Source organism: Sminthopsis crassicaudata, chromosome 3 (genome assembly GCF_048593235.1).
Source record: "Sminthopsis crassicaudata isolate SCR6 chromosome 3, ASM4859323v1, whole genome shotgun sequence".
Lineage (NCBI taxonomy): Eukaryota > Metazoa > Chordata > Mammalia > Dasyuromorphia > Dasyuridae > Sminthopsis > Sminthopsis crassicaudata.
This window is the reverse complement of record NC_133619.1, coordinates 188,324,526-188,347,885: the sequence shown is the minus strand read 5'-3', so window position 1 is coordinate 188,347,885 and position 23,360 is coordinate 188,324,526. Positions and strand designations below refer to the sequence as shown.

Sequence of the window (23,360 nt, the reverse complement as noted above, 5' to 3'; positions counted from 1 at the left end):
GAACATTCTTTCTCCTTTATAAGATGTAAAGTCTACTAATGACCCATAGTGCTAAATACATATACAATATAATACCATATATACTAAAGTACTATATTGTATCATTATAGTCTATGCTATTAAATGTATATACTATATGTATATACACATGTATATGTATACAAGATACATATACACACATATGTATATGTACTATATAGTATATATGCATACACATAAGTATATATAAATATATACTTATGTGTATACATATGTATTACATATAGTACTATACACATATTACATGAATGTATATGGATATACATGCTACATGCATATGCATACTGCATGCATGTATTATGCATATTGGAAAATACATATAGTGCTATCTATGTACATGTGTATATACATAAAACATATAATATATATGTGCTATGCAACTACAGTATAGTACTATACTATAGTACCAAAGTATAATATGGTATATAGTATTATATTTTATGTGTGTGTGTGGCACACACACACACACACACACACACACAATGCTATGATTCCCTAGTAGACTTCATATAAAGAAAAAAATATATTCATATACTACTGTATGTGATATAGAGTACTATATTATGCTGATATGAACTGTTTTTTAAATGTAAAATTGACACAAAAAACAAGTTTATATGATCATGCTTTGATGGCTAATACTATATTATTTGTAATATGTCTTGCATGTAATCCTTTCTATTGTGATATTACTATTTTGGGAACTATATTTATTATTCAGTAACTGATTAATGGGTCATATATATGATAACATGATTATCATAATTGCAAAGGTATAATAGCAAATGTGTCCCTTCAAGAATCAACAGAAATTTTAATCAATAACATTAAGAATTAATTATATTTAGTATACCAAATGGAAATTTCTTCATAGAATGAAGAATATCATAGAAGAAAATACAACCTCTCTTATTTGACATTCAGTGCCTCAATTGCCTCAACCTTTTAAGTCTTATCTTTTACACTTTTCACCAGCTTCCGCCTTGCTTTGAAAATCTGCTTTCTTTCAAAATTGCTTAAACACCATAGGAAACTTTTCTTTATCGTCATGTGTACTTGTGCTTTATTGGCCAAAGTATCCTCCATGATGCATTAAATAATAGTAGAAATGGCACTAATAATTAGGTCTCTTATTTCCCATTACAAAGTTCTTCCCTGGCACCAAACTATTTTTCATTCTTCAATATCTGAAATAATGGATTTATGCAAAATCACATCATCTTTTACAGTTAGAAATAATCTTGGAAATTATCTGTTCCAACTCATATCAAACAGAATTATCGATATAACATGTATGACAAGTGGTTATTCAGTCCTTGACTAAAAACCTGCAATGAAGGGAAACCTTATCACTTCTTGAGGCAGCTCATTTCACTTTTAAACAACTTATATTTAGGAATTTTTTCTTAATATTAAGCCAAAATTTGTCTCTTTGAAACCTCTACATGCTCTTTGTTTTGTTTTTTTTTTTTCCTTTGAAGCCAAACCAAACAAATCTAATTCCTTTTCTAGATGACCCCCCTTTATATGCTTGGAGACAGGTATCACATTCCCAGAAATTTTCTTCAGACTAAATATATGAATTTCCTTCAGTTCACTCATATGACATTAATTCTTAAGACCTTTCTTCATCCAAAGTATGTACTTTTCAACTTTCTTTCAACATCTTTCCTAAAGTGTAATTCCAAAGCCAGAACACAAAACTCTAGATATTGTCTTACTGGAAAAGAATACAGTTGGACTATGAATATTTCTTTATTCTTTGAATATATGCCTCTCAAAAGAGTCCCCAAACACCTAACTTTTCTGGCCTTATATTTAACTAAAGAATTCCTAATAACCCTAATTGTTTTCAGACAAAACACTATCTGATCTTACCTTCCCTGAAGAGGGCCACAGATAGTGGGGGAACTCTGGGTGAGGTGTGTTGGCTCTCATCTCCATTTGGGGGCACTTCAGCCTTCTTCAGAAGTCAGGGAGGCATGACAACCTGTGTCCTACTTGAAGCAGAGATACTTGCAGCAAGGACGCATCTACGTAATAATAGCAAGATGCTTATGTAACCCCATGTAAGGAGCATTCTATACTTGGTGCATGTCTACTATAGTTGGCACATTGCAGTGTGCTATAGTGATGTAATTGAATTAGGGCATTTAAGGCTGAGAGAACTTGAGATAAATGGACTCCATGTTTGACCATGCATATGGGTCCAACTCCTTCACTGCTCTCCTAAGATCAAAGACTTGGGCTGGTACCAAGATCCTCCAGAGACCATCTCATTAAAAAAGGTAATTTTTTAAAAATAAAACTTCACATTTATTCCTATTAGATTTCTTCTTATTTTATCAACATAATCCCCTAGCTTGTTGAGATACTTTTGACACTGACTATGTTCATTCATTGTGCTATCATCTTTCCTATTTTTGTGTGCTGTAGAAATATTATGAATATGCTTATCTCCTTATTCAAATCATTGATAAAAATTTTAAGCAACAAATCTGAAATATATTTTAGGAACTCTACTAAAGACCTCCTGCCAAGTTGAGATTATACCATTAATAACTATTCTTTAAGGATTTCAACAAGTCTCAAATTCACAAAATTATATTATTGTCTAATAATATATTTCTATATTTCCCACCAAAAATATTAAATGTTTTGTCAAATACTTCACAAGTACCTAGGCAAACTACAACTACAATATCCCCTAGATAATTTAGTTTGATAACACTGTCAAAAAAGGAAATAAGGTAAATCTCATAAGACCCATTCTTAAGCAATTCTGGCTTTCTAATCATTATTTCTATTTTTTCATATGATTTGCTTATCCATCTCTGAGCTAATATGTTTTAGAATATCCCAAGGAATCAAAGAAAACCCAAGCTCATTGACCTTTCATTTGAAAACTTTACTTTTCCTCTTTTTTGAAAAATAGGACTCTTCCCCCCTTTTCTAGAAACTGATGTTAGCAGATAGAAAACTGACATTTTAAAGTCAATAAGATATCCAGTGGTTGATGGAAAACTGAATTTTGAAAGCCAAAACAGACACATGTCAAAAGATTCAAATTTGATTCTCTACTTGACTACTTGCAACCAAGTGGTAGATGTTCAGATAAATGTAATTGTTAGGGAAGAAGGGAACATTTGTAATGATTTCCCAATGATGGAACACAAGTTATCACCTTTCTACAGGAGGGGAAAAATTATTGTCTGCAATAAAAATATTAATGTCATACGTGTATATATACACATTCTTTACTTTATGAGGGTGACTCATTAGATAAAAAGGATAATGAGGCAATAAAAGAAGTCTAGCTTGGGGGGCACTACAAATTGATACTACAAATTAAAGACTTGTCTCTTTTGTTCCATTTGTTTTAGCACTTTGACATATATATATGTATATATATGTATATATATACACATACATATATACATACATACTTGTGAGATTTTTATTGAAAGAAGTTCTTCCAATAATATCATTTTATGCATGCTCATAAAATGTGGTGCTACTCTGCCCTTGCATTCCTATCAGACTGCTATTCTGGTAGCCTTCTTGTAAATTTTCTACATATAATTCCCACCTAACACCAAATGAAATTACAAGTTTCTTCTGCCCTCTATCTTAACTGGTGGTAAGGTCCAGAATATTTTAAAAAGAATTAGGCCAGGAAAGGCTAGACAACTTTCTCCAGGCTACAATTACTTCAAGTACTACTGCACCAATCTATTCTCTCAAGGGTCTTGTGACTGGGAATTCAAACTACAAAACCTCTTGAAAATAGCTTTAAGTCTACACAAGATGACAAGATGGCTATCATCACATTTTGCCAGTCAACCAAAAAGCATGTTAAGTGCTAGGAATACAAAGAAAGACACTATCATTATCCTTGTCCACAAGGTTTTTCCTCAAAGAAAGGATAGTTCCAAAGAGATTTAAATCAACAAGTATCTAACACCTCCAAGAAACAACAGAAAAATTAAGCAATACTCAATGTCTTTCTCAGCTACAACAAAGTACCTCAAAAATGAAGCATATTTAAAAAAAAATTGGTCTTCTTTATGAGGAGGAAGAAAGGAATCTTGAGGGCTTCCTAAGCTTCATGATGACAGGGATTTCAGAATGAGGAAGAATAAGAAAAAATAATTTATGTTTTTGAAAGTTAGGATGATATACATTTACTAAAGAACATAAATAAATAATTTTAAAATAACCAGAAAACCCATAAAGGATTACATCAAGTTTAATTAGAAGCTAATATTTCAGGACCTATGTTTTCCAAATATTAATATCTGCACTGGAACTTTATTTTGGAAACATATACTATATCTTTTATCCAAAAATGGGGACAGAAATGTCTAGGACCTTTCAATCTACAATGGGAACCCAGAGAGTCAAACAGTTCATAAAGAGTGGTCTGCTGTTAATGAGTGGTTACAATCTCTGCAATGTAATCTGGAAATGAACTTTTAACAGCACTCATGTTTATAATATGAAAATATTTTTATTTTGAAAATCTAGGACAGATTCATTTATTCACAGATTTATATAGGATATCTATTGTCTCATGAAAAAATGTGCTGTTATTTTCAGTGAGCACATCAACTAACTGGAGATATGAAGTAGGTATATGGAAATTTTTGGCTCACTAAAAAGACCAAAAATTGAAAATCATATCATGCTATATCATGTCATATCACATTCTATCTTTGTGTATATTATAAACAACAAACATAAATGCACATCTGTATGTGATGTTCATATGTATTTATACATATCTTGATATATATATATTTACAATCAGATGTATATGTATACATATGTGCAATGCACATTCATATATACATATATGTGTATGTAAATATAGATCTCTCTAGATCTAGATTTATAGATTCTGTGTTAAATGCAGATGAGAAAGAACCTCAAACAGGAGATGCCAACTGAGCTAAGCTCTGAAGCAAGGTAAAGAGTCTAAAAGATGAAATTAGAGGGGGAATGCTGGAATAGTACATCTGAATGATTCTACATAAGCAAAAATACAAGTCATCTTACAATAATTGCCCATTGTTTTACTAATTTGTCTATTTTGAAAAACAAATCTACTATTAAACTCTGTCTCTCTGTCTCTGTCTCTTTCTCTCTGTCTCTGTCTCTCTCAGAAGGAAGGGGCTAATGTATATGTACATCCCTATTATTCAAACATGTAAATTCCAGTCTTTACTCCTTCCAAAAATGTTATTATATAAATTTGTTTAATTTTTACAAACACACCAGAATTCTCTGTGCCTATACTAGTAAGTATGGCAAAAGGCAACAAAGGGCTTCTAGAGAGATAAAATGTTGCTGAAATAGATGAATGCAAAGTCTAATTTGGTTTTTATCAAGGCTAAAGAATACACTAAATAAAAAGTGCTTTTAAAAATATATATAATTTATATGTGATTGTCCTTTATGTGTGTCCTACCTTGAAGACTAACAAAATAACTAATACGTGCATAAGTACATGCTTAAATAAGGTGCCATTTTAAATTACAATATATTTAGGGTAACATTTATAATATACTATACATACTATCCAGTTTACCTCAGATATCATATTTGAGATTTTAATATGTTATATAATGAATTGCCCCAGAATTAGAGTAAGCAGCATTCTCATACTTATAAATTCTTTTTTCTTAATTAAAAAAAATGCCTAGTATCTAACAAATTCTTCTAGTTTATGGGATCTTTCTCCACTGTGCAAATTTGGCCACTTTTTTCATATTCTATGTACATTAAATATTAATCATATTCAGTATATTCAAATGAGAAATCATTTCATCTTCTAAAAATAAATTTCAGTTTTATGAGTTTATAATGGGTAAAAAGTGTTTTTTCCCCCACAATCAATAACTAAATTCAAGCACCTTGGTTGGCAGGTCAGCAAGGCAAGTTACACAGGGAGACTGTTAGAGTCCAAAAGCACAACATTCAAATTCTCCTCTAACAGATTCTGGCTATTTGACCCTGGACAAAGTACTTAAATCTTTCAGTGTCTTGGGCAACACTCTAAGATGTTAAATTGCAAAACTTTCCAGTGACTGATCTGCACTGATTGAGGGAAATACCTCAACCAACATTTCCCTGCATCAATGAAATAAGAAGTCTGGAGCTAACAACAACAAAAATGGGGGAGGGTGGGAATAGGTATTATATAATTCTATAGTAATTAAAGAATAACTAAGTATACAGATGAAATGTGTTTTTATTCTTATTATTGGATGCAAAATAAGAAAAATATACCTTCATTTAATAAATATTCTGATCTTTCATAATTGTCATATTTACATGTTACAGATGTCAGCATATGGAACACTGCAATATAATAAAAATAACAAACTGTATATATAAATTGCTTTTAAAAAAGGCTTAAAAGTACTATGCCTGAGTTTTAAAAAAAATAGCAAGTAAAAGGATAATCTAAAAAGAAAAAGATTCTTATAAAATTCTAAAATATTATTCAGTCTTGTTTTGTAAAGTGTCCTTGTTCTATTTTCCCTCCAGAACAGCACCAAAAGTTGAAGGCAAAGTTTGTTTGTTTTGTTTGTTTACTTCAGTTTTCTGGGGAGAAATCATGCTTGCTTACTTATTCTTGATGGATGACAAAGGGATTTTGAATTTTTAAAGGGTTATATCATCTACAATTTGGTGAAACTCTACCATTGTCACACAATCAAAATGCAATATAAAGAACTGCTATAAAATTTCTATATAAATGTATGTATATTATTTATCACTGAATAAGATTACTCTTAATACATAAAACCAAAACTTTTAGAATGGTGGACATTTCTCTAAATTCAAAATTCATAGAGAAAATATGTAAAAGATTTTTCTTCACATTAGGATAATAAAGAAGTAGGAATCATAGACTCTTTGGGGTAGAAGAGAAATTAGATCAACCTTAATGAGGAAACTGAGGGCCAAAGAGATGAACAATCAAAACTTCAATTTTCCTAGTTGAATTTACTTTAATGCCAAGCCAATTTTATAGTTCTTTGTTGAGCAAAAAGCAAACTGCTCATTTTATCAAAAGCTATAGTTTTTTGGGTCACTTCCCCTTAGTTTTAGTGAGAATCTCCTTTTCCTGATTCAACCAATATCATATTACCCCACAGTGACATGTATACAGAGCTAACATCAAACTTGTAATTTGCATAACATGACCATAAAACTTTTAAAATATACTTCTTTGCTTTCTACACTATATAATACTAGGGTTATAAAAAGCATTTTGACAAGACATTTTTAAACCTTGCAATTTCTGCTCCATAAATTACAGCAGATTTTTATTTTATTTCATTTTGAATCTGCTACACAGTAGTAGGCAGGCAATGTATTAGTCATCTGATTCATTTGACCTCCTACCTTGTCCTATAAATACTAAATCAGAACAAAAATTCTAGTTATATTCCTCATGGAGAAAAGGAAACAATAAATTATGGCTTGTTACTGTAGTTCTAGTAAGCTAGTTAATTGCATTTGTTTCATATATATCCAAACAGCTTGGTATATTAATTACATTCTGTAATGCCAAGCTCTTCTGATTCACTGTCACTTCCACTGAACACTTTTTACTGTATTCCTTCTAGTTACACACCATTTTTTTTGGTGGGGCTTTTTTTGTTTGTTTTTAACATGATAATTGTGTAGACTATACAAATTTTACATGTATGTTTCTGATTTTGTTAAAATAAGCTAATAATTTATATGGAAAATAAATCAATTTTTCTAAAGGCTATATTAAATCCATATTTTTTTTAAAATAGCCTACAGGAAGAATCTATATTTCTCTATTTCAACAACCCAAACTTATTAAAGCATAATCTATGTGGAATACATTAAAGTTACCATAATGTAACCTTAAAAAGTGAGTTCGAAAATGTTTCTATCTATAAAAAGAAAAAAAAAAGAAAAAAACAGAAGCAATAAGAGGTATGTATTGTCTCTAGTCATAAGAGAAAGAGATAAGTTGCCCATTACTGCAAACATACATTGTATATTAAGTAAACTGATCAGTATGACTTCCCATTTATAAGGAAGCCTCCTTTTCTGACACATAGGGTTCTTTCAAATAGCAGCTTCCAGGAGCAAAGTTTGCTCCCAAAGAAATGCAAAAATGGCAAGTGTCCCAGATAATGAATTAAGTCAGAATACAAAAGCTAATGCAAAGTTTAAATTGAAACCTAAAGGAGAATGAATACAAAGAGTTTAAAACTACGAGTCCTAGACACAGCTATTCTTCATTAATGGTAAAAGATGGTAAAGAACATTACAATTCAAATAATGCAACACTGGTAATTATAGTACATAGAATTCACGTTTTTAGCATAGCAAGCCCTAACCCTTTCTTTTTTTATCCTTTTTTGCTAATAATAAAAGTATAGTCTACTGGTTCTATTGTATCAATATCAATTTATCTTTTAGTTTCTTCATTTCAAATATTTTCAAATTCCACCTTACCCACAAGAAGCTCATATCCTATGGAAACTGCTTAGAAAACCAAATATGAACAAAAGACATAAAAACCTAAGCAATATTAGCTCCTTGACAGACTGACTCAATCTAAAGAGACACCTACACCTGTTCAGAATCCCCATTGTCTTTGAACACTCCAAGCTAAGCATTCCCTATTAGCAAGCATATTTTCCTGTTAGATCACTGTTCTCCTGTTTCATAGACACAGAAGATCCCCCCCTCTACTTTTGACAGTTTTCTCCATAAACTCTAAATTCTTCATACTAATTTCATAGAATAAATGCATTCTCCAAAACATAAAGACCAAAGACTAAAAAGATAATCTACTCATTGAATCATCTTCCAAAATGACAAATACTATGTTTGATAAGTTGATACTTTAAATGAAAATTCAGCCACTAAATCACAGAAAATTAAATCAAAATGTCATATAGTCATATATGAAAGATTCACTTTGACATTTCCTTTTCCTAACCACACTGATAAATTGCTATTCATTTTTAATCATTTTTGAAATAGAAAAAAATCTTGTTGCAAAGATACTTTAAACATTAAAAAAAAAACAAAAGAAAAAAGAAGCATTCTCTAAATTGCTCCCCACAAAAGCTCTTATACCATACTACATGCTTTAATTAAAACAAATCTATTTGAGATGTTCTTGTTATTTTACACATGTCTGCAATTAGATTCAAAGAAGAACCAATCTACAAAAAAGAATTTTGGTTGAAGGTTTTAAACTTACCATTAACCTGAAAATACGCAAATCCACAGAGGAGGAGTTGTGTAAACATTAGTAGACACATTCTGGCATATTAAAAATGATCCAGATTGCTTAAAATACCAATCCCAAAAAGCAAAATGGATGTCTTTAAAAAAAATTTTTTTTTAAGAGGTAGGTCTTAATTTAGATTTCCCTAGAAGCTAATTAAAGGGCAAATCTCAAGATCAAAAGATGTTGAAAAGATCTCGAATAGGGCACATTTAGATGCATCCAGATTAATAGAGGGAGTTCCAAAGGCTGCTAGATTTCCACACTCTGCTTACTAAATCCGCACCAATCCACCTCAGGTAGAGGAATTATTCAAGTCTAAAACGCTTTAGAATCCATTCAATCCACAGCCAAAATCTTTTTCCAGAAGCCAAGAAGAAATAGGAAGAAAAGAACCTAATTCCTAGAAATTGTTCCCAAAATTACCCATCATACTGACGAAAAAAAATGAGCTTGACCGCTTCTTTTCTTGCCACCCTTTTTCTTTCTCATCCACATTAGTTCCACGTCCAGTTTAGCTGTAGTGATTTTATTTTGTTTTTGGTTTTGTCTTGTGTTTCACTTAACTTCCATAATAAGAATGTAACAATGCAACCAAAATTTTTGCAAGCTGGTTAATTGACTTAGTGTTGGTTTTGTGGTGTTTTATTTTTTTCCTTGTTACATTTTCCTCACCGTTTTGTCCTTTTCCAAAAGAATGCGAACAAGATCCAGAAGAAAATTTTCAAAAAGAAAGTAAGATCGTTAGTCTCAATATAGCAATGTTAGAGAGAAGGAAAGAAAAAGTGAACGGCAAGGATAGAGCTACGGCAGGCTGTGCCCTGCCGCCGCTGCCTCTGGCGCTGCCCGCCACGGCCACGGAAGCTGCTCCTACTGCTATGAAACTGTGAGTGCTAAGTGCTCACTGAAGGAGCTTAAACTGGATGGGTGTGTGTGTGTGTGTGTGTGTGTGTGTGTGTGTGTGTGTGTGTGTGTGTGTGTGTGTGTGTGTGTGTGTGTGTGCCTCTGTGTGTGTGCCTCTGTGTGTGTGTTTCTGTGTGTATGTATATGTGTGTATATGCCTGTGTGTTCGTGCGGGCGCGCGCCTTGTAAAAAGATGGAGAGAGCCCAGGGCAGCACACACAGTCCAATATCTGTTTTTGCTGTTGTTGCTGTTGCTGCTGTTGCAGTTGATGTTGTTGATGTTGTTGTTGCTGCCGATGCCGATACCGATGCCGATACTGATGCTGATGCAGCTGCGTTTGTCTCTGCTGCTTCTGCCTCTGTCGCCGCCGCCGCCCTTTTTGCTGCAGATCAGCCTGGAGGCCCCAGAACTTGGCGTCTTTCTCTCTTCAGAACTGCTGTTGCTACTGCTGCTGCTGCTGGTGGTGCTGCTGCTGCTGCTGCTAGACCGACTGGAGGAAGAAAATGAGGGAGGAGAGGGGAAGAAACAGCTCTTAGTCTGTGGGCCTGGGGAAAAGAGAAAATGAGGGCGTGGACTAAGCTCCTTCCACTTCCAGACTCTACCACATGCCCACTCCCTGGGATCTTGGCTGGGAAGGGGGAGGGAAGAGAAGGGATGTAAGTGGATAAAGAAAAAGGAAAGCTATGCTAGGGTGAAAACTGGCGGTGCAGACACTAAATTCCTTCCGCCCTTCACCAAACCTCGCCCCTCTCCTGTTTCAGAAAGGTAGAATTTACGTGACTGCTCCTCTCTGCTTCCCATTTAATGAGCAGGTAATTTTCTTGGTGAGTGGTTTCATGGAAGCACTGCCTAATTATTTATATTCTTTCTACCTGCCTAATACGCGCGCGCGGGACGCCCCCTTCATCTTTAAAAGAAATGAATATACGAAAAGATAAAACAAAAACCTTTCAGAGGGAAGTGTTATTTTCCATACATTGGTAAAGCACTCTCTCTCCCTTCCCTCATTTAGAAAATAATCTGTAAACATTCAAGTAAGATCCATTGCTCCTCTTACGTAGGCAGGAAATGAAAAGCTTATAGGCCCTTTTGTGTTTGGAATTCGCCTTATGACTTAAAAAAATTAGTTTAAAGCGAGCTCATCTCTGTAAACCAAAGGCTTTTTAAGGGAAAAAAAAAACAAATCCCAGAAATGAGAAAATAGAGAAGTTGAACGATACCTTCTTTATCTTGAGATATAAACCTCAAAATTAAATTTGTAAAAAGTCTAAAATCTATGAAAGTTAAACTAAAAATCACGTTGAATCATTAAGTGCTACAACAAATGAAAACCAGAAATGGGGGAGGGGATATGGAAACTGTAATTAAAAGAAATTTTTGTAAAACAAACAAACAGTAGATCTACTGAAGATCAAGGGAGAGCAGATTTAGATCAAAGAGATCCATGCATACCCAGGGTCTTTAGTGTAAATAATGTGTATGAGAACACGTGTGATCACTGGCTAGCTGGTAGCTGTTTGATGCTTGTGCTGACTTTTGGACAGTAGCTTACAAGAAGACACACAGGTCTTTGAGCCAAGTATAATATTAGACAGTGTATCTTTATTTCCCCCTACTGGAGTAAAGTAAGAAAAATATTTTATATGTAAGTAAATACTTCTTTCAGTAATTGTGTTGCCATTTGAATTTAATTTTTAAGTTCCACATCACCTTATTTACAAAATTCGTCTGCATTAGCGACTAGTAGTAAGGACAATAGCTAGGCAATTTGAGACTGACAAATTCTTTTTGTCATAAAATATTAAACAAAAAATGAATACTGTGACCCACAGCTCTCTAAAAAGAAATGTTAACTTTTTAGGCAATTCACATGTAATGATTTTGAAATTGGAATACTTTAATTGTGTCATATAATAAGAAGATGTTGGTAGAGAATACTGAAATGGTGTTAGTAATTCTGGTCACAAATAATAGTATCACAAAAAAAAAAAAAAACCTGGAACATAAACAAAACAAGAAGTGGTTGGTAGTTTTGCTATATTTGATATATATCCTAGAATTGTGTATGAATTGTACTTTCTGGGTGGTCTGCATCAGGTTGGGACACAGCAGAGTGAAATAATGTAGACCAACTTAAAAGACAATTGTTGTATTAAGATGTATATCACATGCAATAAAAACTTAATTCAACAAAAAATTAGGGGTAAATAGACCAAAAAGTAATTGGAAATTAAATAATCTCATCTTAAAGAAGGTTTGGGTGAAACAGCAAATTTTCGACACCATCATTTCACTCAAGATAATGACAACAATGAGACATCATACCAAAATTTGTGGGATGTAGCCAAAGCAATAGTTAGGAAAAATTTTATATCTTTAGAGGCTTACTTGAATAAAATAGAGAAAGAGAAGATCAATGAATTGGGCTTTCAACTTAAAAAGCTAGAAAAAGAGCAAATTAAAAACCCTCAATCAAATACTAAATGGGAAATTCTAAAATTAAAAGGAGAAATTAATAATATTGAAAGTAAAAAAAATATTGAATTAACAAATAAAATTAAGAGTTGGTTTTATGAAAAAAAAATAAAATAAATAAACATTTTGGTAAATCTGATTTAAAAAAAGGAAAGAAGAAAATCAAATTGTTAGTCTTAAAAATGAAAAGGGAGAACTTTCCACCAATGAAGAGGAAATTAGAACTATAATAAGGAGTTATTTTGCCCAACTTTATGATAACAAATTTAATAACCTAAGTGAAATGGATGACTACTTCCAAAAATATAGGCTTCCCAGATTAACAGAGCCTCCTCTGTTAGTAAATTGCTTAAATAGTCCCATTTCAGAAAAAGAAATAGAACAAACCATTAATCAACTCCTTAAGAAAAATTCCCCAGGACCAGATGGATTTACATGTGAGTTCTACCAAACATTTAAAGAAAAATTATCCCCAATGCTATATAAACTATTTGAAAAAATAGGGAATGAAAGAGTCCTAGCAAATTCCTTTTATGACACATATATGGTATTGATACCTAAACCAGGTAGGTTGAAAACAGAGAAAGAAAATTATAGACCAATCTCCTAATGAATATTGATGCTAAAATCTTAAATAAAATATTAGCAAAAAAACTACAGAAAGTCATCCCCAGGATAATAGACCATGATCAAGATAATAGACCAGGAATGCAGGGCTGGTTCAATATTAGGAAAACTATTAGTATATTTGACCATATAAATAACCAAATTAACAAAAACCATATGATCATCTCAATAAATGCAAAAAAAGCATTTGATAAAAATCCAATATACATTCCTATTAAAAAAAAAACACTTGAGAGTATAGGAATAAACAGACTTTTCCTTAAAATTATTTAAACTATTTAAAACCATCAGTAAGCATCATATGTAATGGGGATAAACTGGAACAATTCCCATAAAGATTAGGAGTGAAACAAGGTTGCCCACTGTCACCATTACTAATTAATATTGTATTAGAAATGCTAGCTTTGGCAATAAGAGTTAAGAAAGAGATTAAAGGAATCATTCTTTGGTGATGATATGATAGTATACTTAAAGAACCCTAAAGATTCTACTAAAAAGCTATTAGAAATATTTCATACCTTTAGCAAAGTTCCAGGATACAAAATATACCCACATAAGTCATCAGCATTCTTATATATCACTAACAAAATCCAACAGTTAGAGTTACAAAGAGAAATTCCATTTAAAGTGACTACCAATAGTAGAAAATATTTAGGAATCTATCTGCCAAGGGAAAATCAGGAACTATATGAGCAAAACTACAAAACATTTTCCACGCAAATAAAGTCAGATCTAACCAAATGGAAAAATATCAAATGTTCTTGGATAGGGTGAGCAAATATAATAAAGATGACAATACTATCTAAACTAATCTATTTATTTAACACTATACCAGACTCCCATAAAATCTTTTAGTGACCTAGAAAAAATAACAACAAAGTTCAAATGGAAAAACAAAAGGTCAAGAATTTCAAGGGAATTCATGAAAAAAAAAATCAAATGAAGGTGGCCTAGTTGTACCAGATCTAAAATTATATTATGAAGCAGTGGTTACCAAAACCATTTAATATTGGCTAAGAAATAGACTAGTTGATCAGTGGAATAGGTTAGGTTCAAAGGACAAAATAGTCAATTACTTTAATAATCTAGTGTTTGACAAGGCCAAAGATCCCAGCTTTGGGGATAAGAACTCACTGTTTGACAAAAATTGCTGGGAAAATTGGAAATCAGTATGGTAGAAACTAGGCATTGACCCACATTTAACACCATACACCAAGATAAGGTCAAAATGGGTTCATGACTTAGGCATAAAGAATGAGATTATAAATAAATTAGAAGAACATAGGATAGTTTACTTCTCAGACCTGTGAAAGAGGAAGGAATTTATAACCAAAGAACTAGAGATCATTATTGATCACAAAATAGAAAATTTTGATTATATTAAATTGAAAAGTTTTTGTACAAACAAAACTAATGCAGAGAAGATTAGAAGAGAAGCAATAAATTGGGAAAACATTTTTATAGTCAAAAGTTCTGATAAAAGTCTCATTTCCAAAATATATAGAGAATTGACTTTAATTTATAAGAAATCAAGCCATTCTCCAATTGATAAATAGTCAAAGGATATGAACAGACAATTCTCAGATGCAGAAATTGAAACTATTTCTAGCCATTTGAAAAGATGCTCCAAGTCATTATTAATCAGAGAAATGCAAATTAAGACAACTCTGAGATACATCTGTCAGATTGGCTAGAATGACAGGGAAAGATAATGCGGAATATAGGAGGGGATGTGGGAAAACTGGAACACTGCTACATTGTTGGTGGAATTGTGAATACATCCAGCCATTCTGGAGAGCAATTTGGAACTCTGCTCAAAAAGTTATCAAGCTCTGCATACCCTTTGATCCAGCAGTGTAACTACTGGGCTTATATCCCAAAGACATTTTAAAGAAGGGAAAGGGATCTGTATGTGCAAGAATGTTTGTGGCAACCCTCTTTATAGTGGTCAGAAACTGGAAACTGAGTAGATGCCCATCAATTGGAGAATGGCTGAATAAATTGTGGTATATGAATATTATGGAATAGTATTGTTCTGTAAGAAATGGCCAGCAGGATGATTTCAGAAAGGTCTGGAGAGATTTACATGAACTGATGCTGAGTGAAATGAGCAGGGCCAGGAGATTATTATATACTTCAACAACAATACTATATAATGATCAAGATGGACGTGGCCCTCTTCAACAATGAGATGAAGCAAATAAGTCCCAATAAAGCAATAATGAATTGAACCATCTAAACCCAGCGAAAGAACTCTGGGAGATGACTATGAACCAGTACATAGAATTCCCAATCTCTCTATTTTGACCCACCTGCATTTTTTATTTCCTTCACAAGCTAATTGTACACTATTTCAAAGTCTGATTATTTTTGTACAGCAAAATAACTGTATGGACATGTACACATATATTGTATTTAACTTATACTTTAACATATTTAACATGTATTGGTCAATCTGCTATCTGGGGGAGGGGGTGGGGGGAAGGAGGGGAAAAGTTGGAATAAAAGGTTTTGCAACTGTCAATGCTGAAAAATTACCCATTGTAAATAAAAAGCTACTAAAAAAGATCTATATCAGAGAATAAAGAATATAATAACATCAACCATACATATAACAAAAAGATTAACTTCTAACCTTAACTTCTTTTGAAGGTTAAGGAAAACCTGTAATACCAAGAAAGTTAGAAATATATCCTTAATCATTTTTCTATTGTCAATTTCATTTAACTAAATTGGTTGCCATCTTTGCTCACTATTAAGGAAGTAATAAAAAAATGTCTTAATAGAGTGGAAAATTCTCCAAATTACAACTTAAAAATTAAATGTAAATTTGACTTCAGTATACCAAATGTAATATTTTTCCCTTCAGCAAGAGCAAGATTCTGTATTAAAATATGCATAGAATTTCAGGTTGTTTTATGCAAAACTTGAAATGGCATTATGTACTCAAAATGTGTCTACTGGATAAAATTTATATATATGTATATATATATATATACATATATATATATATATATATATATGTATGTATATATATATATATATACATATATATATATATATATGTATATATATATATATATATATATACACATAGAGATGTGTAGGTATAAACATATATACACATATGTTTAACTTAAGAAGCTATAATTGAAAGAAATTTGGAAAAGTGGGACAAATGGTATTTTTATAACTGATTTGCCATCAATAGAAGACCATAAATCATTTATATCATATATATATATATATATTATATATATATATATGTATATATATATATATATTTGTGTATATATATACATACATATATATATGCATATATATGTACAGAAAATTATAAATATAAACTTCTTTCCCATTCTGGATATCTTAGTAGAGATGGAAAACTTTAATCTGTTTTTTGCACATTTTTATATCAAGCCTAAATTTAATTGCTCTTCAGTATCTTAAAATCATGACATTTTAACACAAAAATTGTATTGATCAACTGTGATTATTGTGAATTTTAGAAACATATTAGTTGATATTGAATATAAATGATAGGACTCCAATATAGAGTCACTCTATATGATTCTTGTGATCATAAATGTATGAGTAATAGAGATAACCTAAACTTTTCCACTGTCCCAACTCATTCTGACCCTGTATCAAACATATAAATGCTCTCAGCTACCTGTTGGACAAGGTGTCCTGCCTACTCAGTGATTATGAGGTAAAACCCATTTCTGGAATCCATACTAATTTCTGGATTCCCTAATTTGGTTTCAGATATTCATCAAATTTCTGGTCCAGATTAGAAAAGTTACCCACATAAATCTGATTAGGATTACTCCTTCCCATATCTTTTATTACTACCAACTTATCTATCTGTATCTGTCTTTTCATTTCTACATACACTTATACACATATCTCGATAAGGTATAAAAAAATCTCCCTGATAAAAACCCATTTTGAGTACAAATTCTCACCAAGATGTTTGCTATGGTGTAAGGGCCCTTTAAATGGGCGGACACAGTGCATCGGGAGATTGAGGCCCAGAAGTAATTTCTGTGGATATTAGGACTGCCCTTGGGCGGGATCCTGGCCATATTGAGATAGTTTCGTAATGGGTGACTCTCTCGCTGATTGGCTGTGTGTGTGACCTCACAGGCCCTATGTAAGCCCACTGCAGGCAGCAACCGCCCTCTTTAACCTCGTGCTGTTCACCCTGGCTCCCTAGCCTGGGTGGCCAAGCCAAGATGGGTAGCCAAAAGAGGTAAGGGTTTTGGTAGTGAACACATGGGTCTTCTGACCAGGTGTTCACCAGGGAACCAACAAGTCAGGGCATCAGTTAGGGCATTATGTGAGTAGGTATAATAAAGGCTTTTAAGATTACACGTGGCTGTTCTTGAGCGCGCTACCGGTTATTAAGCTATAGATTCAAGAGATTGTGGCCAGAGACCTTAGAAGGCCTCAGAGGAGGCGAGCCGGGTAGAGCTCACACTGCAAAGGACAGTGGTCAAAGGTACTCTGGTGGGTCTAGGACAGACTAGTAATTGTAACTGCCAGGAGAGCACGTTACACTATGGGATATGTCTCTCTCACATAAGTGACCCTGGCATAGTGTCTATTGCTGAAGGTGTGATCATATAGTTTGTGTGTTGTTTACATGCTTTTATTTTTGCCTGCTTACTGCATCACATAGTAATAAAGCATACTTATATTAACTTCCTGAGTAACTGTTCTTCAGACCTGATTCTTTACTTTATTCCAAGCCAAGGGCAAATGAAGAAGGACTTGTTATCTCTCCATGAAATGTGTTACCAAAAAAAAAAAAAAAAGACAAAATACCTAGAAAAAATCTGTGCTCAAAAATTGTGGAATTGCTAAATAAATGTCATATATAAGCAATGATAAATATTGTTCTTTAGTCACAACCAACTCTTTGTGACTCCATTTAAAGTTTTCTTAGCAAAGATACTATAGTGGCTTACCATTTCATTCTCAAGCTCATTTTACAAAGGGGGAACTGAGGCAGAGTTAAGCAACTTGCCCAGGATCACATATCTAGTAAATTTCTGAGGTTAGATTTGAACTCATAAAGATGAGTTTTTCTGACTTCAGCCTTAACAATATACTGTGACACCTTGAATGCCAATAATGACTATAAAGAATGCAAAAAAAAATACAACAAAACTTTTAAGAATTGATACAGAATGCAAAAAAATGCTCATTAACCTAAAAAAACTAGAACTTTGATTTCATCAAGGAAAGGAGCTTGTGGTAAGGAAATTTGTAGATAAATGTCTTCTCTGCAACTTATCTTAAAGGCTTATCCTAGGAGTCACTGGGAATTTAAGTTTTTTTGGGTTGCATAGCAAATATGAATCTGCAGGACTTGAACCTCAATCTCCCTGACTTTCAGATATATCTTATCTATTCCCCGCTTCCTACTTTTCAGAATAAAAAAAATAAAAAAGAAAAATAGCAATTTTAAGAGTTATAAGAAAACAGGCAATTGAGTACTCTGTTGACGGAACTATGAATTGTTTGATCATATTGGAAAGTCATTTGGAACTTCCTGAAAACTACAAAACTATATACATTTTTTTGACTCACAGTTCTTTGACTCAGTAAAACTATCTGATTGAAGTTAACCTATATGGTTTTTGTGTCTTTTCATCAGTCAGGGAATAGATCACAGTTGTATGTATAATCATTTTTCACAAAACCTTTTTTTGTACGCCACACCCAGTAGTCAATGGTTATAGTAATCAATAAATTACTTTAATAAATCCAAAGACTTCAGCTTCAGGTAAAAGATTTCACTATGATAAAAAAAAAATTGCTAGGAAAAATGGAAAACTGTATGGCAGAAACTAGAAGTAGATCAACATCTCACAGCCTGTACCAAGATAAGGTCAAAATGTATTCATGATTTAGACATAAAGGTTGATACCATAAATAATCAGGAGAGCAAGAGATAGTTTACCTGTCAAATCTTTGAAGAAAGGAGGGATTCATAATGAAACATGAAAAAGAAGATCATAAAATGCAAAATGAATCATTTTTATTACATTAAATTAAAAAGGATTTGCAGAAACAAAACCAATGCAGGCAATATTAGAAGGGAAGCAGAAAGCTGGGAATTTTTTTTTTTTTGCCTTGAAGCAATTAGGGTTAAGTGACTTGCTCAGAGTCATACAGCTAGGAAGGGTTAAGTGTCTGAAGCCAGATTTGAACTCACATCTCCTAAAGAGGGCTGGTGCTCTATCCACTGCAGATCTAGCTGCCTCTGGAAATAATTTTTACAACCAGTGTTTTTGATAAAGGCCTCATTTCTAAAATTTATAGAGAACAGAGTCAAATTTAGAATATATATCATTCCCCAATTGATAAATGATCAAAGGATACTAAAACAGGTAATTTTCAGATGAAGAAATTAAAAACATCTATAGTCTAATAAACTGATGCTAAGTGAAATGGGCAGAACCAGGAAAAATTTGTAACTTTGTACATGGTAACAGCAAGACTAAGTGATGATCAGTTATGATTGATTTAGCTCTGTTCAGCAAAGCAATGATCTAAGAAAATTTAACTTTCACCTTTTTTTTAATACATGTATAACCTATATCAAATCTCTTGCTCTCTCGGAGAAAGAGGAAGAAAGCGAGAGAGGGGAAATTTGGAACTCAAAATCTTATAAAAATAAATATTGCAAACTATCTTTATATGTAATTAGAAAAATAAAATGCTGTTTTTTAAATTAAAAAACTCTTTTTTATGTTGTTTAACTTGCTTATGAAGATTGAGGTTTTAGGTTTTACTTTATCTTATAATTTATTTGGGGATATTTTGGGGGGAGTATTTTATTGTTGTTTTATCTTGTTATTTTAATTGTATAATTTCATAAATTTCTCTTTATACAATTTAATGCATATATCTGTCAATAAAATAGTAATTTAAGAAATCTATTTTTAAAAAATTGGATCATATTTTAAAGAAAGAAAGAATTTATTTAGTTAGAATAATGTTGTGTGAGATGGAAGGATGAAGAACTTACAAGATGAGTATTGTATGAATTCCCCCCTTTGTTTTTGTTATCTCCCTGTGTCCTGTATAAGTATACAATATGCAGACATATTTACTTAACATTAGTCAGTGACATTTATCAGTATTTGACATTTATCAATATTTGTCTATTAGCTTGACCACTGTCATCTCGATTATCTAAAGCCTGAAGGTCTAAGTTTTGGTTTCCTAGAAATCAGCTGATTTGGGGGAAACTAAAACCATCCATTCCAATCTTTTCAGTATTAACAACCAATTAGATGGCCCGCAGGCCTCTCAATGCTCTCTAACTTTTGATGCAATATGTGTATTCAATGATTCTTCAGCTCTCCTGCTGTGAGTACTTTCACTTCCCTTTTTCGCGCACAGCTGGACTGCCTGCTTCTCATGAGATTCTATATAATAAACAATTTTCTGCTTTCTACTTTGAGTGATCTCTTTGTAGTCATTTTGGGTAAGGGTCCTTTGCATCCCACTCACTGTTTTTTGTATTTTTTGTAATTTTGTAAAGTTCTAATGTGTTAATAACCTAACCCCAGGTAGCAAAAAAAAAAAAAAAAAGATTGTCTATTCCCCAACCAAAACTCTATAAAAGAGATCTCAAATTCCTGACCCCTAACACTCTGTATTCTGCAATCAAAAACCCTACATAAAAGTAAAGTATCAGCCTGTTAAATTTATATTTGTTTTAGGGGAAACTTAAGAAAATTATAGGAACTATAATAACAATACCTCAAATTGTAAAGATGCACTGAGGATGCATCGAAAAGAGTTATATATTATATATAGGTAAGCTGAGAGAAATTTATTATGATCCATTCAAAAATAGTAGCATTAAAATAAATAAGATACAAAAAATCAGATTACTTAGGAACAGATAATCATGTAGCAATGTTACCATATGATTATAGGCTTTAGAGCTAAAAAAAAAAAAAAAAAGATACTTGATGCCATGTTATCCAACTGCATTATCCTATGGTGGAGAAAATGGAACCTCAACACAGTGACTTATCCAAGTCACATAGTTAAGAAATGGAAGAGCTGAGATTCAGGTACTTTGATGTCAGATCCCATGTGGATTTTGCTACAATGCCTATAAGCAAAAGATTATAGATTTTTTTAGCAACTAAAAGTCTGTAATTACAAATTAGTACTCTCTGGAAGTTGTATGAATGTTTTGGGTAGTAAGACACTTGAAAACATAGCATATATGGTTTCAAATACAATCCAGTATTCTACAAAATAAAATAATGTATGTATAATTAGCAAATACTTCCTGACTCACTTTCTCAAAGACAGGCAGGCTGATGTGATCAGACCTGCACTTTAGGAAGATTAACTTTGATAGGTAATACAATGATGGTCTAAAATAGGAAGAGATGTGGCAGATAGACCAATTCTTGTTCCTTTAATTGTTCAGGCAGAAGGTGATAAATGCCTGTATTAGTATGGTGGTAGTGTCAAAGATATGTATTTTAAAGAAGTAATGAAGGAAAAGTGTCAGACCTTCCAAATTACTAATTAATTTATGGCACATCTGGTTCTTTGGGTACTCACTAGGAAAACCATAATAGCATTGAGAAGTGAGGTTTGAGTTGGGAATCCTTGGCATGAAGCAAATGAAAATGAAATTAATATTGTATAAAGGGCAGAACTCTGAAGTATAGTTGAAAGAAAGTGTTAATTCAGTGGAATTGATAATACAGTGGTTATCTAGTTTAGCATGGTACTTAATAGTTCTCTAGTTCAGTATGATTGATTTAATCTTACAACAAGATGTTAACTCAGTGTCACTAAGATAATGATTCTCTAGTTTACATGCATTTAGTACTTAATATTTAGTTCTACAAGATTTACACCTATGATGATGTATGTTAGGTTCTAACTAGGTGGTAAGTCGGTACTTGGCAATTCCCTAGCTCAGAGTTCACACCTTTAGTTCAGATTTTTAAGGAAGTTTGCATCTTTGAAGGAATACTTAAAAGGAGCTTGCTCATTGGTCAGTAAGGAGTTCCCACAAGCCCCTGGGTGTACCCACAAGCCCATTCTCTGGGAGGATATAAGGAGCCACCAAGGCTGCTTCCCAGGACATTTGAGTTTGGAAGACAGCCTGAAAGGAAGCAGTCTGGATTGGGGAAGGACAAGACTTCCCAAGAGAATTTCAGGAAAGCTCGAGGAGATTCAGAGCCAGAATTCAGGAAGAAGAGGTTTCCAGATTCTGCCTTTGTTCTGGCTGGAGGCTCCAGAAGCCTCCCAAGAAACCTACTCACAGAGAAAAGGATTTACAGAAAAGAGATCTCCTCTCAGAGAAGGATTATAATTGAGAGACAACCAGACACTACAGATGTACTTAGACTATATAAGAACCAAAGAGGACTGGGAGAGAGTCATTCCATTTCCTACCATCTTGGTGGCTGGCCTGTCTGCCTTCATTTCTCCACTGAGACCAAGGCCTATGTAAAGGCCTCCAGAAAGCTAGCTGGGCCCCAGGCAAAGGAGACAGACTGTGAAGGAGACAATAAAGCTTTTGGACTTTATCCCTGCTTATTCTCGTGATGATTACTCTGCTAAAACAAAGGCTGGTCCTAACATCTCCAAAAAGCTAAACCAGAACACTACAATTTTGGGGGGGTCAAGAGTTTGGGGGTCTCATTTTCACAGTGTTTTGGTGGAGAATAGACTAACTCAGGGCAACTAGATAGCACAGTGGACAGAACACCAGCTCTGAAGTCAGGAGGATCTGAGTTCAAATCTGATCTCAGATACTTAACACTCCATAGCTATGTGAACCTGGGTTATCACTTAACCCCAATTGCCTAAAGGAAAAAAATAGAGCCATTGAGAATAGACTAACTCTTATCCATGTGGCCTGGTGGATAGTTCATTAGTACATCCACTTCCTATCAAAGTTGTCAGAAAAACATTCAAGTTGAAAAATCTACCTCATCTAGAAGTTATTGGCACCATTTG

General features: G+C 33.0%; 1 protein-coding gene across 11 annotated transcripts in view; it reads right to left on the bottom strand.

Moving 5' to 3' along the window:
• Nucleotides 1–11,041, bottom strand: part of ROBO2 (roundabout guidance receptor 2) — a 632,113-nt gene extending 621,072 nt beyond the window's left edge. For 5 of the 11 annotated variants that reach the window (XM_074299773.1, XM_074299779.1, XM_074299778.1 and 2 more), the window contains exon 1: nt 9,308–11,040. In XM_074299773.1, the coding sequence (XP_074155874.1) occupies nt 9,308–9,368 (61 nt within the window). In that variant the 5' untranslated portion in view covers nt 9,369–11,040. Of the gene's footprint in view, nt 1–9,307 lie in introns of all 11 variants that reach the window. The other 6 variants (XM_074299775.1, XM_074299776.1, XM_074299780.1 and 3 more) reach the window with 3 other exon arrangements.
• Between the last annotated feature and the right edge of the window lie 12,319 nt (nt 11,042–23,360).